The sequence below is a fragment of the Molossus molossus genome, unplaced genomic scaffold (assembly GCF_014108415.1).
Source record: "Molossus molossus isolate mMolMol1 unplaced genomic scaffold, mMolMol1.p scaffold_m16_p_22, whole genome shotgun sequence".
NCBI lineage: Eukaryota > Metazoa > Chordata > Mammalia > Chiroptera > Molossidae > Molossus > Molossus molossus.
The window spans coordinates 13,922,471-13,944,888 of NW_023425358.1; the positions used below are offsets into that span (position 1 = coordinate 13,922,471).

Sequence of the window (22,418 nt, forward strand, 5' to 3'; positions counted from 1 at the left end):
AAACACCAGACAGACCCGACAGTGGCCGACAGTAAATTTCAGACCTGCAGAGGTTTAGCTCAGGCTCTCTGAGCATTCTGTGTTGCAGTGGCACTTGTCCAAAACTGGTACCTCCCTGTAGTTGGGGAACTTTAAATGTACCAGTGAAAAAAGCTTTTTTTCCCCTTCAAGGAGAAGAAAAATCACTCCTTAAAACCCAGCAGATCTGGCTGTGAGGTCTTTCCTCCTGTCCCGTCTCTTCAGGCTTATTTTTTGCAGTGGAGCAAGAGAGACCAAAATCTAACCTGAGTTACAAGAAACAAGACAGTGATGGCTATAAAGGGAGTGACCAGGAGCAACTGAGATACTCCCTTATCTCCCACATCCAATATATGTGCTTCACAGAAAACAACAAAAATAACAGGTCCACAAAATACAAAAGCTAGAATTACAAAATCCATTCATCCAAGGGTGATGGAAGGCAGGAAGGGCAAGTGGAGGGTAAATGGCACAGGGAGAAAAATTATTCAAATCAGTCCAGGCACAGGGGCTGGCAAATGCTAGAAAAGAGCTGCAGAAAAACCTGTGGTCCTTTCAGACTCACGGGTGTTAAAAATCCACATACCGGTGTCAGGAGGATTGTGCCTTACGTGCACCAGAGACAAAATTCCCAATTCCTCAGAAGGGAATATGCAGAGGGCCCTTGGCAGAGTGGGTCCTGCCTTCCCTGGTAGGGGAGGTGAGAGGAAAGAGGTGCACAGCCTCCTTCCAATCCCACTCATTCCCCCTGGATGGCAGGTGACTCAGTGGCCTGCAGCAGCCTTCAGTTTGGCAGGAGACGAATGTGGTGAAGGGAACTTCTCTGCAGAGGTTGAGCTACTCAGGGTAGACTGCAGGTAGACTGTCTTATGGAAGAGTCTGTTGCTTAAGAAAACCACCAAGGAGAAGAGGCGCAATTGGAAAAGGCTAAAAGGCAAGAGACCCAGCTTGTTAGATCCTCAGTTATCAGAATTATTATTGGACAACCGAAATTTGACATTAAATTTAAAATGACAAGAAAAATCAGACAAGTGAAATTTGATCAAGGAAGTACAGATATTAGACACATGGATTAAACAGGAAGCAACTAAAGAATGCACTGGGTTCTGTCACTGTCATGAGTGCAATGAAATCACTACCATTTGAAGTGTCCAAGTATACTGGAAATAAAGTTCTATTTCAGATTAACTGATTCAAGAAGTACTTTTCTATAGTTGACCTCAGGGCACAAACTTCAAGCCATGTCTGAAGACATCACATGCCGTTTGTGTTTCATTTTCAAGAGTTTTTTTTTTTTTTAATCCTCACCCGAAGACATTTCTTACATATTTTGTTCAGATAGAGTGGGAGGGGGAGAGAGAGAGAGAAACATCGACATGAAAGGGACACATCGAGTGGTTGCCACCCACATGACCCAACCAGGGCCAGGGACAAACTGCAACCGAAATACATGCCCTTAGCGGGAACCAAACCCAGGTCTCTCCAGACCGCAGGCCGATACTGTAACCACTGAGCCAAACCAGCCAGGGCCATTTTCAAGAGTTTCAAGAGAAAGTTCATTATGCCTACTAAGACTCACATGGAGCGTTGCTGAATAGCAAGAGTATGTGAAAACCCAAGACAGATCTGACATTCATGACTGTGTATCCTCATTGACTGAACCAAAACTGAGCAGACTGAGCTTTTCTTTGAAGTGATAAAACTTTTGGAGTGCTAGTATTACTGCTAAAGATTCATTTTAAAATACTTTGTTTTATTATCATTATCAACAAACTCCTATAGTCAGATCACATGGCCATACTACCTTTTTTTAAAAGTTCGCCATTCTGGCCCTGGCCAGTTTGGCTCAGCGGTTAGAGTACTGGCCCACAGACCAGAGAAACCCGGGTTCGGTTCCTGCCAAGGGCACGTACCTCGGTTGCAGTTTGTCCCCAGCCCCAGTTGGGGTCATGTGGGTGGCAGCCACTCGATGTGTCTCTCTCATGTCAATGTTTCTCTCTCTCTCTTCCTCCCTCTCTCCCTCTCGATCTATCTGAAGATAAATGCAAAAAAAAATGTCCTCAGGTAAGGATTGAAAAAAAAAGGTCGGCCATTCTGCCCTGGCCGGTTTTGCTCAGTGGTTAGAGTGATGGCCTGAGGACCAAAGAGTCACGGGTTCAATTCCAGTCAAGGGCACATACCTCAGTTGCGGTTCGGTCCCAGCCCTGGTCAGGGTCGTGCGGGAGGCAATCAATCGATGTGTCTCTCTCACATGGATGTTTCTTTCTCTATCTCTCCTTCCCTCCCACTCTACCTGAAGATAAATGGAAAAATATCCTTGGATGAGGATTTAAAAAAATAAATAAATAAAAGGTGGCCATTCTTACAAAAATGAGCTTAATTACAGGTGTTTACAAGTGCCTTGTTCAGTAAATTATTAAATTTTAAAAATACGCATAATAGCATCAATTTTTAAAATATATTCATGTACATCTACAGGGTGTCCCCAAAAAATGTATATAGGGTGCCTGCAGATTCTATTACATTTTGAAAATGAAATGTATTTTAATAAACACTGGCTTTATAATTATTCAAAATTGTGTATACATTTTTTTGGGGACACCCTATATATGTACAAGGAAATTTGGGGGATATATCCTAGAAGTGTTTTTCTCCCATTAAACTATACATTAATGCTTTCTTACAATGTAAGAGGTTATTAAAAAAAAAGTCTCATTCACATTAATTGTGGTATTATAGTCCCAATCCTTCATACAGAAAAAAACTTACTACACTTTGGTCAGTACTGGCTAATACTTACTAAGCTTTACCAGGGGTCTTTGCTTCATTGGCGCTGATAATGAATAAAGGAAAGAGAATGGAGAAGAGGCAGCCACTGTAAAAAAAAAAAAAGAAAAAGGAAAAAACTTAGTCACCTTCACGGCTTTGGAGGAGACGTGAGAAAAATCCTATGGACATCCTAACGGTAAGAATGCAGAATGCCTTGCACAGAACCAGGCATCCAGAAGATGCTCCCCACACTGAATATTTGTACGAGTCCCCTTCCAGTCCCTGCAGCCAAATTACCTGATAATGTATGAGGACTGCATTGCTGTGAGGAAAGCCAAAGGTAAACCAAATCCGAAGTAGTAAGGCCAATTCCTCTCTATGTTTGACAACCGCTGGTGCATTTCAATTCCTAAAACAAGGAGCCAGTGCAATTAAAACTCTTATGTCCTTTTAGTAAAATGACTAAATATGGCAAACAAATTATTTGAGGTTTGCCCTGGCCAGTTTGGCTCAGAGGTTGGAGCGTCAGCCTGTGGACCAGAGAGTCCCGGGTTCCTGCTAGGGGCACGTACCAAAAAAAAAAAAAAATTATTTGAGGTTTCAGTTTTGGATATAGGTCTGCCATTTAGAACACAGCTAAAGCATATAATTCAGCATTGTCCAAATACGATATAAAGCTTCTATGCAAAGTTTTTACAATTCAATAATCACAATTTCAAAGCTGGCAGGCTAAGTGAATTATTAACTACACCACCAGTGTCCTTTGTCAGGATTAGTTCCAAGCAAAACAAGATACCAAATAAAAAGGCAGCCATTACCTAGAAATAAATATCTTCCAACCATACATACCCAGACAAATATGCCAAGGGCTTTTATGATACCCCAAATTATCTGAATATGCTGACACCAAATTAATTTCTCTAATTCAGAATAACTCCTGCTCATTTTTGCTGACTTATGGCTCAGTCAGAGCTACAATATATTAAGCACCATAAAGGTAATGCTACATTGCTGTACCCCCCAGCATCAAAGGTAAGGGTTAAGTCAAATGTAAGTGCCCTCTTGCCAAAGATGCTACTTCCTCTCAAAGATGGTTTGCCGGGGATCTAAGCATTAAATAGTTTTAAGAAGTCTGCTTAGCAGCAGCATTTCTAAACTGGGCCTCCAAGTTTTGAGTTTCTTTAGATGGACTTACCTTTATTGAACCAACGATATTCAAAACAGTATAGTGAGTAGAGAAGGGACATATGCAGGAGACTAACCAGCTGACCAACAAGGTAGATGGGAAAGAGACTCACAAACATCCCCTGCAGAATAAACACGGAAAACCTTAATTCCTAAGTTTCAGAGACCTACCACTATTCACCTGCCACTCTGAGTCATTTCTCTCTGCCTAGATAGCCAAACAGTTGCTTCTCAAGTTTCTGAAGAGCAGGAGAGTGGAGAATGCCCAGGGTGACAGGAAAGAGCAGGTAAATTCACGTTTCTTATCATTTTGTGATTTTTAAATTCCCTAGTGTTGTTTCTGTAAAAAAGTTATTTAAAAATCATTACCTCCCATAAAGCATATCTGCCCCAGTGATAAATGCAATACCCTGTCTTTGCAAACTTCCCTCTAGTGAACCTTCTTCTCAAGTATGTCCATGTGCCCAGAAGGCCGGTCTCACCTGGATGAGGAAAAGAGCCTGAAGCAGAAGGTTGAAGAGCATGTCAGCAATGATTTTGCTCACACTAGGGAACGGGTGAGGCTTCCTCCCTGACACCTCGAATGCCAGGTCAGCTATATCCTGTAACAGAAAAAGTAGCTCACTAAAACAGAAATTGAATATCCTCAATATCCACCCCCAAAGCTCAGGCCACTAACTGCCTGCCCTTGGACCTGCCAGGTAAGAAAAGGCCCTGGACATCTGACAGTGAGATGCACTGGTGGTCTGAGGCAATAATTCCACTTTACGAGAGCACAAACATCACCCACTGGCTGCTTGACTAAGAAAGGCTGTGAAGCTGCTCCCTACACATGGCCAGTAACTTCACAGGCTAACCTGCCAACCCCTCATGCTATAGGACCTAGTCTCCATTCTGCCCTGGACCTACCTGAAACCAAATGGCATTCACAACTTTGCTGAGCACAAACAGGGGGAGCACCCAAAGAGCACTGAAAATTGACGTGAGGAAGAATTCCAGCCACGACCAAACATCTCCATGTAGAGATGGATCACCTAAGAAAGAGGAAAAGAGTCATTAGTTTTACTGGAGAAATGGAAAACCAGAAGACCAAATATGGAACCCCTAATTTGTGACTATTCCTCCCCACCCCAACCCCACAGATATCTTTATTTCTCAGCACATCACTATGCCTATTTCAGCTACTTGTATTTGTAGACACACCAAATTCTGGCCACAACTCCAGCTCAGAGTAGCCACAGATGTGTGCTACTTACCTTGAAACAAACCTGCTCAGCTGGTGTGACAGATGTCACAGTAATTAACAGTACACAATATGCAGGAAACCACCTGAGTTTAAATCCCAGCTCTGCCATTTACTAATGATTTAACCTTGGTAACTATAACTTTCATTTCCTCACCCATAAAATGATATCTAGAACCATACCCACTCAAAGGGTTGTTGAGAGGTTTGAGTTAAAAACATCCCAAGCTCCTGGTACATAGAAAATGTTCAACAGACTGAGGGAGACAGGGGAAGAAATCTCCTAACTCTCCCCCAGGCAGACAGCACCATATGTACTTACCAATAATTTGGGCAGTTACTGACTGAAGTACAGGAATAAACACTCGATAAAACAAGAGGAGACTGAACTAAAGGAAAGAAGCAATAAGGTAAATATTAAAAGACCTTTTTTAAAACAAGAGTTCCAAGTTTCAGTATAATTATTTTCTAGATGGAGGTGACCTTTATAAATTAGAAGGCCTGAGGGGGGCACCAAAAGTGGACCCATTTCTTTTCCCAATACTCCAACTGAGAGGTACAAACCTGACATTGCCTACAACAACAGTAAAACTTCTAAGGGCAGAGAAGAACATTTCAAATAGTATTCAGGACAATACAGGCACAGACTACACCGTAATATTTTATTACTTAAAGCTAACACCTGAAAACATCTGTGAAATATTTAAATTAAGAAAACTTAAATTATGTTGAATTCCAAGTCAAAGGAAATATTTAACTATCTGTCCTTCAAAGTACTCAAATTTTACCTAAGCCTGGGTTGCTTCTCAGTTAATTGTAGGAAATCTTTTCTGGTGTGGGTTTCAATAGATATCGATTTTAACAGAGTGCTATGGCTAGATGAGGGGAGAACCTTGCCCTTGTCCATCTGTCCTTTCCCTCTGACCCCCAACAGATGCTCTTAGCCAAAATGTCCAGACAACGTCAAGAGAAATTATTAAATAATAATAACATTAAGACTTGTAAGTAATTTTTTAAGAAAAATTAAAATGCTATTCCTTTATTTCAGGATAGCCCTTTATTTACATACAAGTGTTCTATGGGTGGGAATAAAATCAATGCAGTTGCACAGAATCCTGAGCTATGGTCTTAAGCATGTATCAGCTAGTGAAAGCTACTTGTCTCAGTTTAAAGAAAACAACTGAGAACTACTGACAGCAACAATCTGAAGATGCTTATAAGGTGCCTGGAATTTAAGGAAAAAGAACTTACCCAGAATACTCCGCCATTCCAAGCACAGCACTGGAAAATTCTACTAACGATACGTGGCTCACTGGAAAAGACCACACGTGCTTAGCTTACAAAGCATACAGGCCATTTCCATATTGTCATTCAGTAGCTCTCCCTTTTATATCTTTTGTTGGTATTATTTTTCCAGTACCTATTGTTTTCCCAATGTCAGTCAATAAGAAAAGACTAAAAAATATTTCTAGAGAAGGAGCTTTTCTCAAAATAAACTATATACTTTCTAAAATCCAAGACTGGAGAAGATTAAAAGAGGATATCTGAAGTCCTATCAATAAGTAAATCTATGTAGGCTCTCCTAGAAGTATCCATCAATCCAAATAATTTTTTTGAGATTCTCTATTCACCATTCTGATTAAAACTTAACAAAACAAAAACCACCCTGACATTTGAGCAAGAAGTACTGCTAGACCCTAGTTTAATTCAATGTTAGGAGGATGGGGGAGAATTAACTTCACACATTTTGGGGGGGGGAAATTACAAAAAATAATGGGGTACTACTAAAACGCCAAGTCACTGCATATGGTCTCAGTTGTAGGAGACCATATGTAGGTCTGAGACCATATGCAGGTCTCCTACATATAGAGACCAGTCATTTCCTAAAGTGCCTTCCAGAAGGAAGCACAGACATTTCTGACACCAGCCTCCACTCCTTACCTCTCCTGTTTCCTCTCTATGCTCTGGGCTCGCCTCTGCGCCAGGACACTACTTGCCCTTCTTCGACGCTGCTCCTCTCTCTTTTGCTGAATTCGAGCATCAAGCTTTGAGATGGTACAAATTCCCCAGATAGAGTCTTTGATTCCCTACAGACAAGAGTATTATTTTTAAAGAGGAAAAATTATGGATCAGAGAATACTTTCCAAAGTTATATATATGCAGTAATGTGAAATCATAGTGGAAACTACTGTATTGATTTTGCTACATGGCTTAAAGGAACCTTGATTTTTATATTTATTTTGAAATAATTCTCAATTTGTAGACGAGTTACAAGAATAGAAAACTTCCTAATCCCCTTTCCTCTAGATTCACATTTCACAACATTATTATATATATATATGTACACATACATACACATTGTTTCCGAATCATTTTAGAGGAGGTTGCTATATCATGTCCTTTACTTTTAATTCTACAGTGTATATTTCCTAAATAATAAACCATGATATTCTTTTATATAACCACAAGACAGTTATCAGGTCACAAAATTTAATATTGAAATACTTTAATCTTATAGTCCATGTTCCAATTTTTCATGTGTCTTAAATTTTGTGACCTGTGATCAATATCCTGTACTAAACTAGTGATACAAAGATAAATTAAACACTGGTCTCTAGAGAACCAAGGTTACACCAAGATTGGAGAAAGACACAAAGATAGAATTACTATAAAAATGTGAAAAGCTGTAGGAAAAGAACATGCTAATAAGACAGAAACAACATAGTAGTGTAGCTGGAGGAGAATATCCTTAAAGAGTGCATGATGGGGGAGAGGGTTGTTAATTCTATAAAAACAGCAACAGAGGCACTTGTCAACCATATTGAAAGAACTCCAAAAACAGAAAGGTTACTATTAGCTGCAAATACCAAAAGAGCCTATCACCCAGTTCAAAGAACTGCATTCACTCATCTGCCTACACACGTATCAAGTATCTTCAATGAGCTAGACATTGCCATATGGAAATAGTCAAGAAACATAGCAGGAAAAGTACACAAGTAAACAACAACAAAAATTATAGTTTAATTAAGTGCCACAACACTTCCATGCCCAAAGTAGAGTGGTAGCAGTGGGGTATTTGACTTCATGAAGCAGCAGCACAAAAAGGTCATCTGGAAGCAATGGTGAGCCTGGATTTAAGGATGGCATTTTCACCTACTGTTATTAGCTAAAGCAAATTTCGGAGATAATTACCGGGATACAGAGACATGGGCAATTTATGAACCACCGACTGATAGGACCATAAATCGGCATGGTGTACACCTGATCTTTTACCTGTGAGTAATTTTTAGTCTTATTTTGCTTTTAACTTCTAAATCTTCCACAAACAGTTTAAATATTCTAGATAGTTGAGCTCAAAAGGCGGAGGGCCCACTATGTGCTAGAATGATGACGAGATCCCCACCTGAGACACTTACAGTCTTGTGAAGCAGACAAACATGTAAAGTGCACAATGTAGAACTGATCCAGGGTTGAAATTTTATCACACAAGTATGGCATGACAAGGAGGTCAAGGTATTAAAAGTAGATCACATTGCATGAAGTCTCTTTGGCCCTTCTAAGATACTCCTTCAGTTTCCCTTTAACTCAAAGATAATACATATTCCCACTGAAATATCAACCCCTCACCCCATCAGAACTGGCCTCTCTCCTGTCCTAGGAATATAGCTAGAGGAACTACAACTAGGGCATTAGACCTCAGACATCCACTATAACAGAATTTTATGCTATTGGACTAGGTGACTAGGTTCTAAACAGATCTTTATGGGACATTTTCCTAGAGCATCATCATCTGCACCTTATAGAATGGGAGTAGGGTTCTCTAATGTAAATTCAAATGAAGTAGTTTAGGTAAGAGTAATGTAATCAATGTTTAGTTTTGACCACTGCATCACGGTCACGTAAGATGTTAACATAAGCAGAATCTAGTGCAGGATAAAGGGGGACTCTGTACTATCTTGCAACTTTTCTGTAAGTTTAAAATTATTCCAAAATAAAGTTTAAAAAAAAAAACTCTGGACCCAAACTGACCAGGATTCTCATACTAGAGATACCATAAAGGTCTATCATGCTTCTGCAAAATGCAGGATAATACCTATCTCTTGAGTATAGTGGATTAGAATGAAACCCTATATGCAAAGGACCCAATAAATATGATATAAATTCCAAAACACGTATAGGATTTCCTAGTCAGTTCCTACAGCAAAAGGATCAAGAGATGGCTTGAGGTACTCACCCTGGCAAGGTCCTGGAGAAAGGTTTTGACACTGTCAGCCATCTCTTCACCACTCAAGCTACCAACTACCTAGAGGAGAGAGAAGCACCCCCAAATCTTTCATCATGAAGAACCTGGAAATAGATAGAACATAACAGGGGAGAAAATATTTATCTAAAGATAAGTAACTTCATATACATTTCAGCACAATGCCATTTTCCACATACTTGCATCTCTAATAGTTCAGTAAATTCTAGCACTTAGATACTAGGACAGTGAACTAAGTAAGGCTATCTCTGTAACTACTGAAATCTGCAATCGAGAAATTATTTTTTAATCACTTACCACCGCCTCTCACTTTTACAGTGGTAAATTGTTCTAGGACCAGTAGTCTCCTCACTGAGCCTTGATGTCCCTAACTGTACCCCTAAGCATTCCAATATTCCCTTAAGCTATATTTATGCCTGATGTATAACCTCAAGCACTTGAATGAAGTAGACAGTAAGATGAACATTGTAACACAAATTACTAAATATGCATTTCATACACAAGGCCCTCCAACACAGTTAAGTTTAAGGCATGAAATTTCCCACCAAGACCTCCAAATAGGTCTCAGTATGCTTTCCAATTTTAAATTTATACATATAAAAGTGCAATTTTAATAAGCATGCTAGAAACTGGATTTTAAACTAGGCCCCCCAAAATGTTCACGTGTATAAATATTCTTTAACTCACTACAGCTTTCTCATTTTATTTCTCAGGTAAACAACAAATCTAGCTTCAAAAGTTGAGAACTTGAAAATTTGTATGTATAAATATTCTTAAAATCTATGTTCCCATTTAATGTTGTTAAGGTAAATGGAAAACCCATTTTCAAAAATTTTATTAAGAACTTGGGATTCCAGAGTTCTCAAGCCTGACTAAACCCATTTAGGGTATTCGCAATTTAGATCAATCATAAGGACAGAATTTCACAGGAAGCTTGTATGAACCTCAAATGTCAATACTTAAGCACACTTTCCCTGACCTACAACCACTTTACCAAACTGTACCTTATTGACCCAACTGGACTAATGCCACTGAGAACTGCAAGAGCAGGGAAAATAATAGCAGGAAGAAGGTAACTTGCACAACACCATATGAACCATCTGTTCCTCAGGTCAAATCCTGCACAGATACACACACTCACTTCAATAGAGAGATTTCTAGGGTAAGAAAATTCTGTTAATACTCCCACTTAAAAACAGATAAAAAACCATCCCAGAGTGACAGATGACTCAGTGCCAGGTAAATAGTAAAATGCTCAATGAGGATACACAGATCCTAGTTTGCATATACTATCATGAATTCCCTCTTAATCAGCTACTTCCTAATCTATAAATTAAGGGTATTAAAACCTTCATTTTTTGTGTTTGTTTAGTATAAAGTGCAATAACATGCAAACAAAAACTTAACTTTTCTATAAAGATAACCCCACTAGAGAATGAGCTAACGTGGGAGTTTAAGGAAGCCAATTACTTAGTCTGGATTTCACACAGGGCACAGCCAGCCTGAAGCAGGTCAGTCCTAGGCCAGTAGAACAGCTTTGTTATCTGAACCATGGCCATTAACACCTGGCTCCTGCACACACCAAGTGACAGGTTACCTACTGACCAACAGTGGCCTCTGAAAGACAAGTCACTTCAATTTTATTTGGAGATCCTAGCAGCATTCCTACAGGAATATTTGGTGAATTACCAGTTTGACAAAATGCTCAGGCTGGAGAAAAGTAACTTGCCACAACTTGGGACCACACAGAGACTGAACTGCGTAGGAGGAACCCTCCAACTAAACTGGAAGGAAAGAAGATGCATCTGGTTCACATCATTTTACAGATGGAGGAACTGAGCCTCCAAAGATAAATGGCTTACCCAAGATGACAGCAAAGTGAAGGGCTGCAGCAAACTAGAAAACCCTGGTGTTCTAACCCTCAGTCGCACTTTCTACTCCAGGGGACTGTTGTTTACCCCGAGCATGCCATGGACAAAATGTCTGGGAAATACACCTGGCCACTAAATGCCTCGCTGTCATGAGAACTTAGGGGGCATTTACTGAGGCATTCAACCCAAGTCCGGAGAGCAGGAGGAGGTCAGACCCAGCCCGGGTGCAGGAAAGGTGAGCATCCTTCTGACGGGCTCCTGGACCGGCTCCAGGTCCGCTCGGACGCGGCTCCCCCTAGTCCTCCGCAATTCCCACTGAAACCGTGGTCTCCCCGCAACCGCAGCTGGGCGCCGGGCGCGGAGCCGCTTGCCTCTCACCTCGGTCGCACGGAGGCTAAGGACAGCCGCGCCGCACCTGGGCATTCTCCTTCCAGCCGGGGTCCCTCCAGGAGTGGCTCCCGCAACCACACGACCCCACGCTCGGGCCCTGCTGACCCTCACCGCCCTCACCACACGCTCCTTACGCCCAGGGCCCTGCCGCGCGCCAGGGGCCTGGCTCCGCCGAGCCTGCACCTACCCGGCAGCTCCGCCGCCCGGCTCCGGCCCGGCCCCTTGCCCACCGCGGGCTGCTCGGATTCTCCTCCGCGCCGGACAGAGGGCTGCTGCCCGGGCGCTCCCAGGGCCGAGGCCGCTGCGCCCGCACTGGGCATGCCCGGGCCGCGCGGGGCGGTGGGAAGTCGGCGGGCGCGGAGCCCAGCAGTCCAGGGCAGAGGGGGCGGAGCCGCTGCTGCGGAGGGGGCGGAGCCTCGCTGCGCCCGCACTGGGCATGCCCGGGAGGCGCGGGGCGGTGGGGAGTCCGCGGGCGCGGAGGAGAGCCAACCGGGACGGAGACGGCGTCGGGGCAACGTAGGGCGGCGGGGCTTGGGAATTCAGTCGGCCCGCCGGGCCCCCGGAAGTCCCGAGCTACATCTGGGACGCTCAGGCTTCCCTAAGCGCTTCCCTAATTCAGTCTTTCCGGGTCCGTCACCCTGTTCTTTGCCCTCCCCCATTTACTTCTGCAGGGTTGCTCGTCCTTATGAAGTCTTATGAAGCCTGACGACAGGAGAATAATAAAATACAGAAGTCACCTTGGTTTACTTGGTTGGAGATTTTCTGTAATCAAAGGGTACGAAGCAATGATGGGTTTAAGTCAAGCGTCAAGTGGTTGAGAATAGGGCAAGCTGCCATGCCATTCGGCTGCATTAGGTGTGTGCTCTGCCGGCAAAATGATGGTTGAGATAAAAACATAAAAGTAAATAGAAATAAGACTTTTCATCTCCATCTCCACCAGTCCACTTCTCCCCTAGGGATGGCAGTTTCTTGGCATCAAACCATCAAGCTCTACCTATAACCTTTTTCTCCCTGTTCCCAACCTCTTCTGCACATCTCACTACTCATTTCTTCTCTTCTTTTAACTTCCTGTTTCCTTTCCCCTTTAGCTGTGCTTAGAGCTCCGAGTGCTAGGGCCACCTACAGAATCCCATTTTTACAACTAGAAGATATTTAGTGTAACCTTCTGTTTGGGGAGAACCTGAAGCCCAGATGTCAGTGGCAGAACAAATACCCAGGCTTCCTGACTCTTGTAGTTCAGTGGTCTGAGCAGTTGACCTTGTCTCCCTGGCCCAACTTCCAGTCCTATTCCAGAATAGGCCCCTACCTTGAGCCTCCTGAAACCTTACCTTCTCTTTAAGGAATAGGATGCTGGGAGTTGAAACTAGCAAGATGGAAGAAGTGAATGAAGCATTTGGAATAGAAGAAGCCCTGAAGTAAAGGGCCAACAGGGATTTATATATGTAAACTCCTGTAGGGACAGAAGGGGGAGAGGGGGCTTCTCTCTTATTTGTTTCAGCCATGGGAAATAATCTCATTTTCACTGAGAACAGACCTAAGAATATCTACTCCTTTCCTTTTCTCATAAATATATTTATTTACTCCACCACTGAAGTCATTACAAAGAGAAGACATTCCTAAACTTTCATTTTGTCCCATATGAGTAAATCAACTGTTTATTATACAAAGCTATATAGAAAATATTTTATTTCTTTTATAATTTTATTTTTATTAAAATGAGCAATCCATCTGCTGAGGCTTACATATCTTGCTATAAAGATATTTAAGTGGTTTAATGATAAACTGGTTATTGTAATTATTAATTACAAGAGTAGCATTTGCTCCAAACTCTGTCCTTTCTCAAAAGTGTGATTTTAGATATGGGTCTATTCCAACTGGTTTGATAGAAAAAGAAAATGTTTTTTTTTAATTCAACACTTTGTGCAATATTTTGGTCCACTCTTATTTAGCTTCTTTTTTTTCTTCCTTTTAAATTATGCAATTAAATGAGCACCCAACACACAACTTGACACAGAGCGTGTGTGAGAATGGACCCGTGACAGGAGCCCAGGCCTCTAACCTCAGTTCCCAGATCCAAGCTCCCTTCACTTCTGCTGGGTCACTGAGCTGCAACCCCGATGAGCCTGAGGCCAGGAGGAAGAAGGAGATGGCAGTTCCAGTTCCAGGAACTCTCCTTGAACCTGCTGGTGCCTCTCTGTCAACTGTGTCTTGCCCTGCACCTGTGGCTTGGGAGGAAGCCCAGTGTACTCTGTCCAGCAGGAGTGCAAGTCACCTTCCCTAACTGCAAGGCCAGAGACTGAGGACCACCAGGAGGGGCTGCCTCAGGCCAGATGGTCCACTTTGGGGATTGGATCTCACCCATAACAGAGGGAGCAGAACTCTGGACACATGTGCTCCAGGAGCTCAATCAGTCCGTGATGTGATGATTTGTTTCCTTTGGTCCTTTGTACTAATTCACCTTGGGGTTCACAATAAATGTTCTGTAGTCTGCAACTCCTAACTTGTGTGTAAGCATAGACATCATTTGGATGGTTTCCAAAGGGGCAAACAGATTCTTGATATCATTCAGACACTCAAATTTTAGTTTTTCTGGTTTATTTTCAATCACTTTCCTGTGGAATACAGAAAACAAGGGCAAGATTGTGCCCTTGCCATTGACCCAGTGTAGGTAGCCACGAGTCATGTGGGCCATGCAGATGGCACGAGCAGAGCAGTACAGAAACTTGGAGCCATTCTCATTGATGGCATGGTAGAGCTTTGAGATACCCTGAGGAGGTCAGTTTTTACCCAGCTGTGGAAGAATCTGTCCCAAAGCATCAACTTGGTTATTGTTCCATCTGTATCGGAAATTACGATCTTGTCATTCCAGTTCCACAGGTAACTGGTCCCTGCACAGCCGCAGGTACCTTGAAACTGGGTTGTAATACTAAACACAACAACATTTGGGCATCTTGGAGCTTCAGTTTTGCTATCCAGCTGGAGGAGAGGTGGAGAGACTTATGTGAGGTCATGCTGCTGTGGCTTGGGGGCTCCATGGGGAGAGCATCCACTCTCATTGATTCTTCAAGCTCCTGTGACCCCTCATCACTGGATAAGTCATCTTCTGCTGGCCTGCCACTGGTGGGCTCCTTGGTGCTTCATGGCAGGTCACTGGTGGGTGGCACCTCAGATTTCCCTTCCTTGGCCTCTGGCAGCTGTTTGATCAGCTTTCTCTCTTACTCCAAAACCACCGGTGACCAGACTTGTTTGGTATCTTATCTTTGTCCCAGGACCTGACTGTTGCCTTAGGCAAACTCTTCTGGAACACCATAAGCTAAGGATTATGGGAGCAGCCAAAACCAGTTATAGTAATGGTTATATATCCGTATTACAGGACATTACTCCAATGTTTTCTGCAAACTTGTGATAAGTAATGATATGCTCCTTGAAATTTTTCTTTAGAAATTTCTCCATTCTCACTGAGGCCCCCACAGAGGGAGAGGGTGACATCAGGCAAGTCCATGGTAGAGTCCGAGAGGCACTCGATACCAGTATCTTGGCCACGCTTTCCATGGACTGTGGGGACTGGGAGCCAGAGAGTGTGTCAGACTCAGGCCACGCCTGAAGCCAGCATCTAACTCACTTTTCAGGTTCTAGAGCCTTTACATCATTTAGGTAAATATCATCAGCTCCCTGGTGTTGGGTCCTCTTGTGGACACCTTTCTTCTTTGATGGTGAGTCTACTTTACCTGCTGGTTTTGATTCTGAGGGAACCTCCACTAACAGGTTAGGAAGGTGGTCTGCATCCAACGTAGATGAAATCTGAGGCTCAGGGGGAGGCTGGAGAAGTTCTGCAGCAGAATTTGCATTGCTCATCTGCTTACACAGGGCTCTGGGTTTTGTTTCACTATGGTAAAGACCGTTTTTCCCACAGATGCGTACTTGATGGGCAATACATTGTGGGGAATTGACTAGAAAATATATGGGGGGCCCAGCCGGTGTGGCTCAGTTGGTTGAGCACCATCCCATGCACCAGGAGGTCACTGGCTCGATTCCCAGTCAGGGCACACGCTGGGGTTGCAGGTCCAGTCCCCAGTAGGGGGCGTGCAAGAGACAGCCAATACATGTTTTTCTCTTATTGATGTTTCTCTCTCCCTCTCCGTCTCCCTCTCCCCTCCTCGCTCTGAAATCAATAAAAACATATTAATTTTTTTCAGTTTAAAAAGAAAATACATGAGGAACTAATGGAATATAAGGACTGTTTTAGTAAGGTCTGTTTATGTAAATTTATCTTGGTATCCATTTCCATTTTTGAAGATAAGAATCACTTTTCTCCCCCTGGTATCTGGGAAGGAGCACTTTCCTCGAAGAGAAGTTTATGCCCTGCTTTCAAGCACAGAAGGTAACTATTTTTGTTTCTGAGGAATTGTCTTTTTTTTTTTTTCTCACCCGAGGACATTTTTTTATTTTTTGTTCAGATAGAGTGGGAGGGAGAAAGGGAGAGAGAGAAAGAAACATCGATGTGAAAGGGACACATCGAGTGGCTGTCACCCGCACAACCCAACCAGGGCTGGGGACAAGCTGCAACCGAGGTACATGCCCTTAGCGGGAACCGAACCCGGGTCTCTCTGGACCGCAAGCTGACACTAACCGCTGAGCCAAACCGGCCAGGGCAGGAATTGCCATTTTTTATTTGACAACTGATAAAAACAGAGAAAAACTCACCATAGCAAAATCTAAATAAAGTAAATTGTATTTCAAAAATGATATACTACAACTACCTAAAACAAACCAGTAACAAAAACTGTTTTTTAAAACTAAAAAATAGCCCTGGCCAGTTTTTCTCAATGGTTAGAGCATTGGTCCATGGACTGAAGAGTCTCGGTTTTGATTTCTGGGCAAGGGTACGTACCTGAGTTACAGGTTCAATTCCCAGACCCTGGTCAGGATTATGCGGGAGGTAACCAATCCATGTGTCTCTCTCACATCAATGTGTTATTTTTTTCTCTCTCTCTCCCCCTCTCTTCGTTCCACTTTATCCTTCCCTTGCACTCTAAAAATCAATGAAAAAATATCCTCAGGTGAGGATTAACAAAAAAAAGAGTAAAAGAAAAAAGAGATATTTGATTTTGAAATTGTGAATCGTTTAAAATTTATTTCTTTTGAATTTTACAATAAAATAATGTCTTAATATTTAAGAGAAAACAAACTTTGTGGGTTTTTTTATTTTTTATTTTTTTATTTTAAGTGATGTGACTTAGACTAGTCAATGAACACAGTAAAGAGAAAAGCAGTTTCTCAGACAAGATATCCAACTGAGGAGACAGCGGAGCATGTTTTGCATTTTGCCATTTTCCCAGAAGACAAAGAGCCCAGATGCAGTAGTATATTTACATATTAACAGGATCTTCACAATGTGGTGCCTATTGAACTCCACACTAGGCAAAACAATGGACTTGATCAAGTGCCAGGCGCCTCTCTCCCGGTTTAGGGAATAGACAACTTGACTGGAAGCACCAAGATTTGGTCCAAGGTCCAGCCTGGAGACATCAGGATAAACAAAGTAAATCTGTCTTAACATTCCCTGGGGTGAGACACCTCCTCCCCTCATCCCTTTTTTGCCCTGGGGCAGTATTGGTCTCCTCTCCTTTGGTAGATAGGCCCTGCCTGTTGGAATGCAGCAGCTCTTCTTCGTAACCATGGGAACCTTATTGGCATGGCAACCTGGCAGCTACAGTGAAAGGCAGCCAAAGGGGGAGGGATGGAAGTGGAGGGAGGCAGTTGTGTAGAGGAAGGGTGAGCAGCCTTCCTTCCTGCTGAGGAGAGAAAAGGAGGAGGAAAGCTATCCTGCTCTTTGGTTGGTCCTAAGAAGCCGCTGAGTTCAGACCTCATCTATAATCCAGTTCAGGAGGGTCTTGGGCCAGGGCTATAAAACAAACGGAGCACTGAGACACAGACCTATTGGTTCCTTTGTGTTCTAACGTGTGGCTCAGCAGCACCAGGAAAGGAAGAGGGGCTGGGAGACATATCTCACATCATGCGAGCAAATTCTGACATTAAGTTTGATGGCAGGCAAAATACCGCCTGGAGCTTTTGCTGGGCTCTGAGAGTCCAAACACCTGTTAAAGATGTGTAGGGATAAGGACATTTTCAAGCAGCCTCTAAAGCAAGAAATAAATTTGTGCAATAGGGTTTAGGAAAGGCGGGGAATGCAGTACAAACAAAAACAAACACGGCCCACGAGCGAGAGAGAACTTCTGCTGAGGAGGAAGAGTGCCCTGCCCTCCTTTTTCTGGGCTTACTTACAATCCTTGTCGTTATTGATTGCTTTGATGGACAGGGTGTGAAGCGGGGCTATCCTGGGCTTTGGGAACAGATGGCCCTGCACCATACTTAGTCTGGCTCTAAGTCCATTCCTCTTCTCTCAGGACAGAGGATAATAACACCTACTCTATAGGGTCACTGAAAATGAAACAAGATTTTAAAGAGTTTGGTTAATGGTAATAGTAGTTAAAGCGCTGTGCATAACAGACACACAAACAGCAGCTACCCTGTCACACTGCTGGCTCTTTAGAAGTGGCCCGGGTGGTTCTGTGGCATTACCTGAGAGCTGACCATGTTTCTTTCCTTTTCTCAATGCACTGACTTTGAAAAAATAACAGCTTTACTGAGATATAATCATTTGCCATCAAAGTCACCCTTTTCAAGTATACAAATCAGTGGATTTTAGTAAAGTCACAGAGTTGTGCAACTATCACCACCATCTAATTTTATTACATTTTCAGCACTCCAAAAGAAACTGCACACCCACGAGCCGTTATTCTCCGTGGCCCTCTCCACACGGTCCCTGACAACCACTAATCTACTTTCTCGATGGAGTTATCGATTCTGGACGTTTTATATAGATGGAATCAGACAGTTTGTGGCTTTCTGTGTCTGGCTTTTTAAATTTAGCACAGTGTTTTTAAGATTCATCCATGTCGTAGCGTATGTGTAGTATTGTTTCTTTTTATGGCTGAATAATATTCCATTGCATGTATATACCACATTTGTTTATCCATTCATCTCTCAATGAACATTTGGGTTGTTTCCATTCTTTTGGCTATTATGAATGAAGCTGCTGTGGACATTTAGATACAAGTTTTTGGGTGCATGTGCTGATCAAGTTTTAGTTCATGGTGTATCAAGCCTCAGATAAAGAGAGGCTGAAGTCAGTACTTCTTTTTCAATTTCCTCCTGACTACACCTTCCTTTACTCCTATTTCTTCCTATTCTTACTCTCACCTCTCCTATAGAACAGTCTAGTCAGTCTCACTCCAATGTCCACATATGGCACTTTGAGATACTCACAAAAGATTATTTTCCCCCACAAAAGATATTCTTGAAATACGAAAAGGGGAGAGGAAGAGAGCGACAATGATACAGAGGCCAGACTTATTATTCAAGGATGAGTAAAAAATATCATTTAGAAACATTGTTTTAAACCTTTGCGTTGAGATAGACTATACATTCTAAAAAGTGTTTGACTGAATTAATTATCACACACACACACACATCATGCAAGAATTGACTGTGTCTACCAAGGTAAGAATAGATAGAGGGTTGCTAGATAAAATAAACGGAGATACATTGAGTGCCCAGTTATATTTGGATTTTAGATAAATGATTAATAATTTTTAGTATGTCTATTCTATAGTTGTAAATACTTCTTTCTTTCCTTTTTTTTTTTTTCTTTGAGAGTGTGGAAGGAAGGGAGGAAGGGGGAGATAGAAAGAGAGAGAGAGAAACATTGATGTGAAAGAGACACATCAATTGGTTGCCTCCACACTCACCATGACTAGATTGAACTTGCAACCCAGGTACGTGCCTTTGGGAATTGAACAAATGACCCTTCGGTGCCCGGGCCGACACTTTAACCACTGAGCCACAATGGCCATAGTGTGAATACCTATTTTTATTTATTTTTAAAATATGTTTTTTATTGATATTTTAGAGAGAAAGAGATAGATATATTGATGTGAGAGAAAAACATCAATCCACTGCTTCCTGCACGCCCCCTACTGGGGATCAAGCTGGAAACCCAGGCATGTGCCCTGACCAAGAATCAGATGGGGACCTCTCAGGCCATGGGATGACACTCAGTCCACTGAGCCACACCAGCTGGGCATGAATACTTATTTTTAAAAATATATTCATTCGTTATCTGAAATTCAAATTTAACCGGGTGTCCCATATTTTTATTTAGTAAATCTGGCAACCCTAGAAGGAAATATTAAAGAACATTCAATAGATATAAACCATTTTTATGACTGGGTAGCAACTGAGGCTTGATTATAGGAAATCCCAGAATAAAATGAAACTTGGAGTTAATTTGTAGATTCAATTTACTCCCTCCCTTGGGTTTTGTATAGCTGAGTGTGTATATCCTTTTGCTTTTTCACAGTATCTCTATGAAATAATCAGGAGTCTACAAATGAAGAAACAAGGCAAAGATATTAAAAGATAACTTCAAGATCCCTCAGTGAGTTTAGGGTCAATTTAAACCAAATATTGTGATTGGTTTTGAAAAAAAAAAGTACAATTTAATTGTATTAAATTTAAGAGCAGGAAAGAATTTTATTTGAGCTCTGTATAGTTTAGATGAGGAAGCTGAGGTTCAGAAAACCTAAGTAGTTTTCTCTAAATCATGAAGCTGGCTAGTGGGGAGTTGACATTGAAATCTCGATCTCCCGACTCCCAGCCTACAGAGGTTTTTCCAATTTACAGACCCACATGCCCTTCCTCTTCTCCCTTCCCTTTAGGTTCCTCTCTTTGAATGTAGCCTCGATAATCAGACCAGCCATACTTGTTAAACAGTTCTATAAAACACTAACCGGGGATTCCTCCTAGACCTTGTAAGTAGTAGAGAGCTGGCTTACTTAAAATGAATAAAATATTCTTCTGTTCTAAACAAGGTTTACAAAATGATTTAAGAGTAGTTTCTATTCACTTCCTTTAGTTGTAAAGAGTTGCTATTATCAGACTTCGGGGTAATATTTTCTTTTTTAATAGGTAATGAGAAGCTTCCTTTGATTTATACATTTTCATTTTATTCTAATAGGTAATGAGAAGCTTCCTTTGATTTATACATTTTCATTTTATTCATGTCCACCATTATACCCAATGAACAAATTCCTAAACTGGAAAAATATCTGGATTTATTTCAATATGCAAATCTACAAAATCAGTTGATAGTTCTTTGCCTCATCAACGTCTCACGCGTTCTAGGAATCGGACCAATATCTAACAATGAGTTTTTCTTTTCACAGCTCTCCAAAATCCAGTCACAATGGCAGGCCATGCCAAGACTCTTGCAGAGTATCATTTGGTCTCTGTATTTTAAAGGGAACAGTGTCGCTCATCACCAGCGCAACACGCCTCTTCTTCGGGGCTTGGCGTTCAGCGTTCCGGGCTCACCTTGTAGCATGTGACAACAGAAGAGAAGAGATGTGCGTATTCAAATCCTGGCTGTAACAACTTTCTGAAAAAGGCTAACTGCTGAGAATAAGACTTGGGGAGGGGGGGTGCTTTGCTTATCGCGTTCACAGGATTTTTTTTTTTTATGTTTGCAGGATTGAAAAGTTTGCAGTGACTCAGAGTCGAGGCCCTGGAGAGGATGGCTGTGCCTCGGGCGGATTTACAGAGCCCACTGGCCTCTGGGAGTTTGCTGGTGAAGTGATGTTTACATGGCTGGACTGGCGCCGGAAAGGGCAGTGCTCTTTGGCATTTTCATTCCCTCAGGTTTGTTTCTGAACCATCTGTCTCTGAACGCCAGGGCGTTCCAGGGGTAGCAGGACTTCGAGAAGCTTTCCTGACATTGCCAGGAGTGGGGGTCAGTCCTCAGGAGTTTATACAAATCATGTCCCTGCTTGGCCTGGGGGGTCTCACGAAGAACCAAAATTAACCTAAAAGAGAGCGCATGGAGCTGACCCATGTCAAGAGCAGCCTCCCCACATGACTGTCTGGGTCTACTTCCTCTTAAGAGTAGAGACAACCATATACCTATCTTGTCCCCATTCACCAGAGCGCATGCTGCTCTGTGGGGATAAAACCGGGTAGCCACAGAGAAGAAGAAGAATAGCTTTTTTTGGGGGGGGACCACTATAGATCTAAAAGCTTCCCCAATTCTGGGGACCTCATTTTCCTTTTCTTATTAAAATTGATGGTTCTCCTTTCTTGAAATATTCAATTTTCTTCTTTACAGAAAAATAAAAAATTGTCGTCACATTTACCCTTATGGGAATTTCCAATATCTTGAGGGATCTTATTCTTTATTTGTCTACTAGTTCATGTATTTTTGTTATTTTTCATCAGGTAACAGAGATGACTACTCTGGAATTTATAATTATTCCTGGGGTTGATTTATTGTCAATTTTTACAACATTGCTTATTCTTTTTGAAAGCAATATGGCCTTGTTCTTGGTGCATGTGCTTTGTGGTAGGGAGTAATTACCTGCAGACTAGGTGGCTATGAATAGATTTTGAATCATGGGGAATATTTCATTTCCCTTGTGAAAACAAATCAGGGAGTTTAATCAACCCTGGAGATTGAGGATAGAGATGAATATAGGCTTGAATTGCATGCTGGTATTTGAGAACTACCAGTGATGGAAAAATCAAGTCGTCTTAGAATGTGAGCAGGTATGAGCTCATCTTTATTTAC

General features: G+C 42.1%; 1 protein-coding gene and 1 pseudogene across 2 annotated transcripts; both read right to left on the reverse strand.

The window, feature by feature from the left end:
* Positions 1 to 248: 248 nt before the first annotated feature.
* On the reverse strand, positions 249 to 12,048 carry EI24 (EI24 autophagy associated transmembrane protein). 2 transcript variants are annotated; one of them, XM_036277001.1, is made up of 11 exons: positions 11,925 to 12,048; positions 9,450 to 9,562; positions 7,157 to 7,302; positions 6,467 to 6,527; positions 5,538 to 5,604; positions 4,882 to 5,006; positions 4,455 to 4,574; positions 3,983 to 4,094; positions 3,085 to 3,196; positions 2,819 to 2,893; positions 249 to 945 (listed from the first exon to the last, which is right to left on the reverse strand). In XM_036277001.1, exons 2-11 carry the CDS (start codon positions 9,489 to 9,491, stop codon positions 783 to 785), a joined length of 1,023 nt encoding a protein of 340 aa, XP_036132894.1. In that variant the 5' UTR covers positions 9,492 to 9,562; positions 11,925 to 12,048; the 3' UTR covers positions 249 to 782. The 2 variants fall into 2 exon arrangements, with proteins under 2 accessions (XP_036132894.1, XP_036132895.1); XM_036277002.1 differs by lacking the exon at positions 11,925 to 12,048 and adding an exon at positions 11,726 to 11,772.
* A 2,043-nt stretch (positions 12,049 to 14,091) lies between these two features.
* LOC118640335 lies at positions 14,092 to 18,334 on the reverse strand (annotated as a pseudogene).
* Positions 18,335 to 22,418: the final 4,084 nt, after the last annotated feature.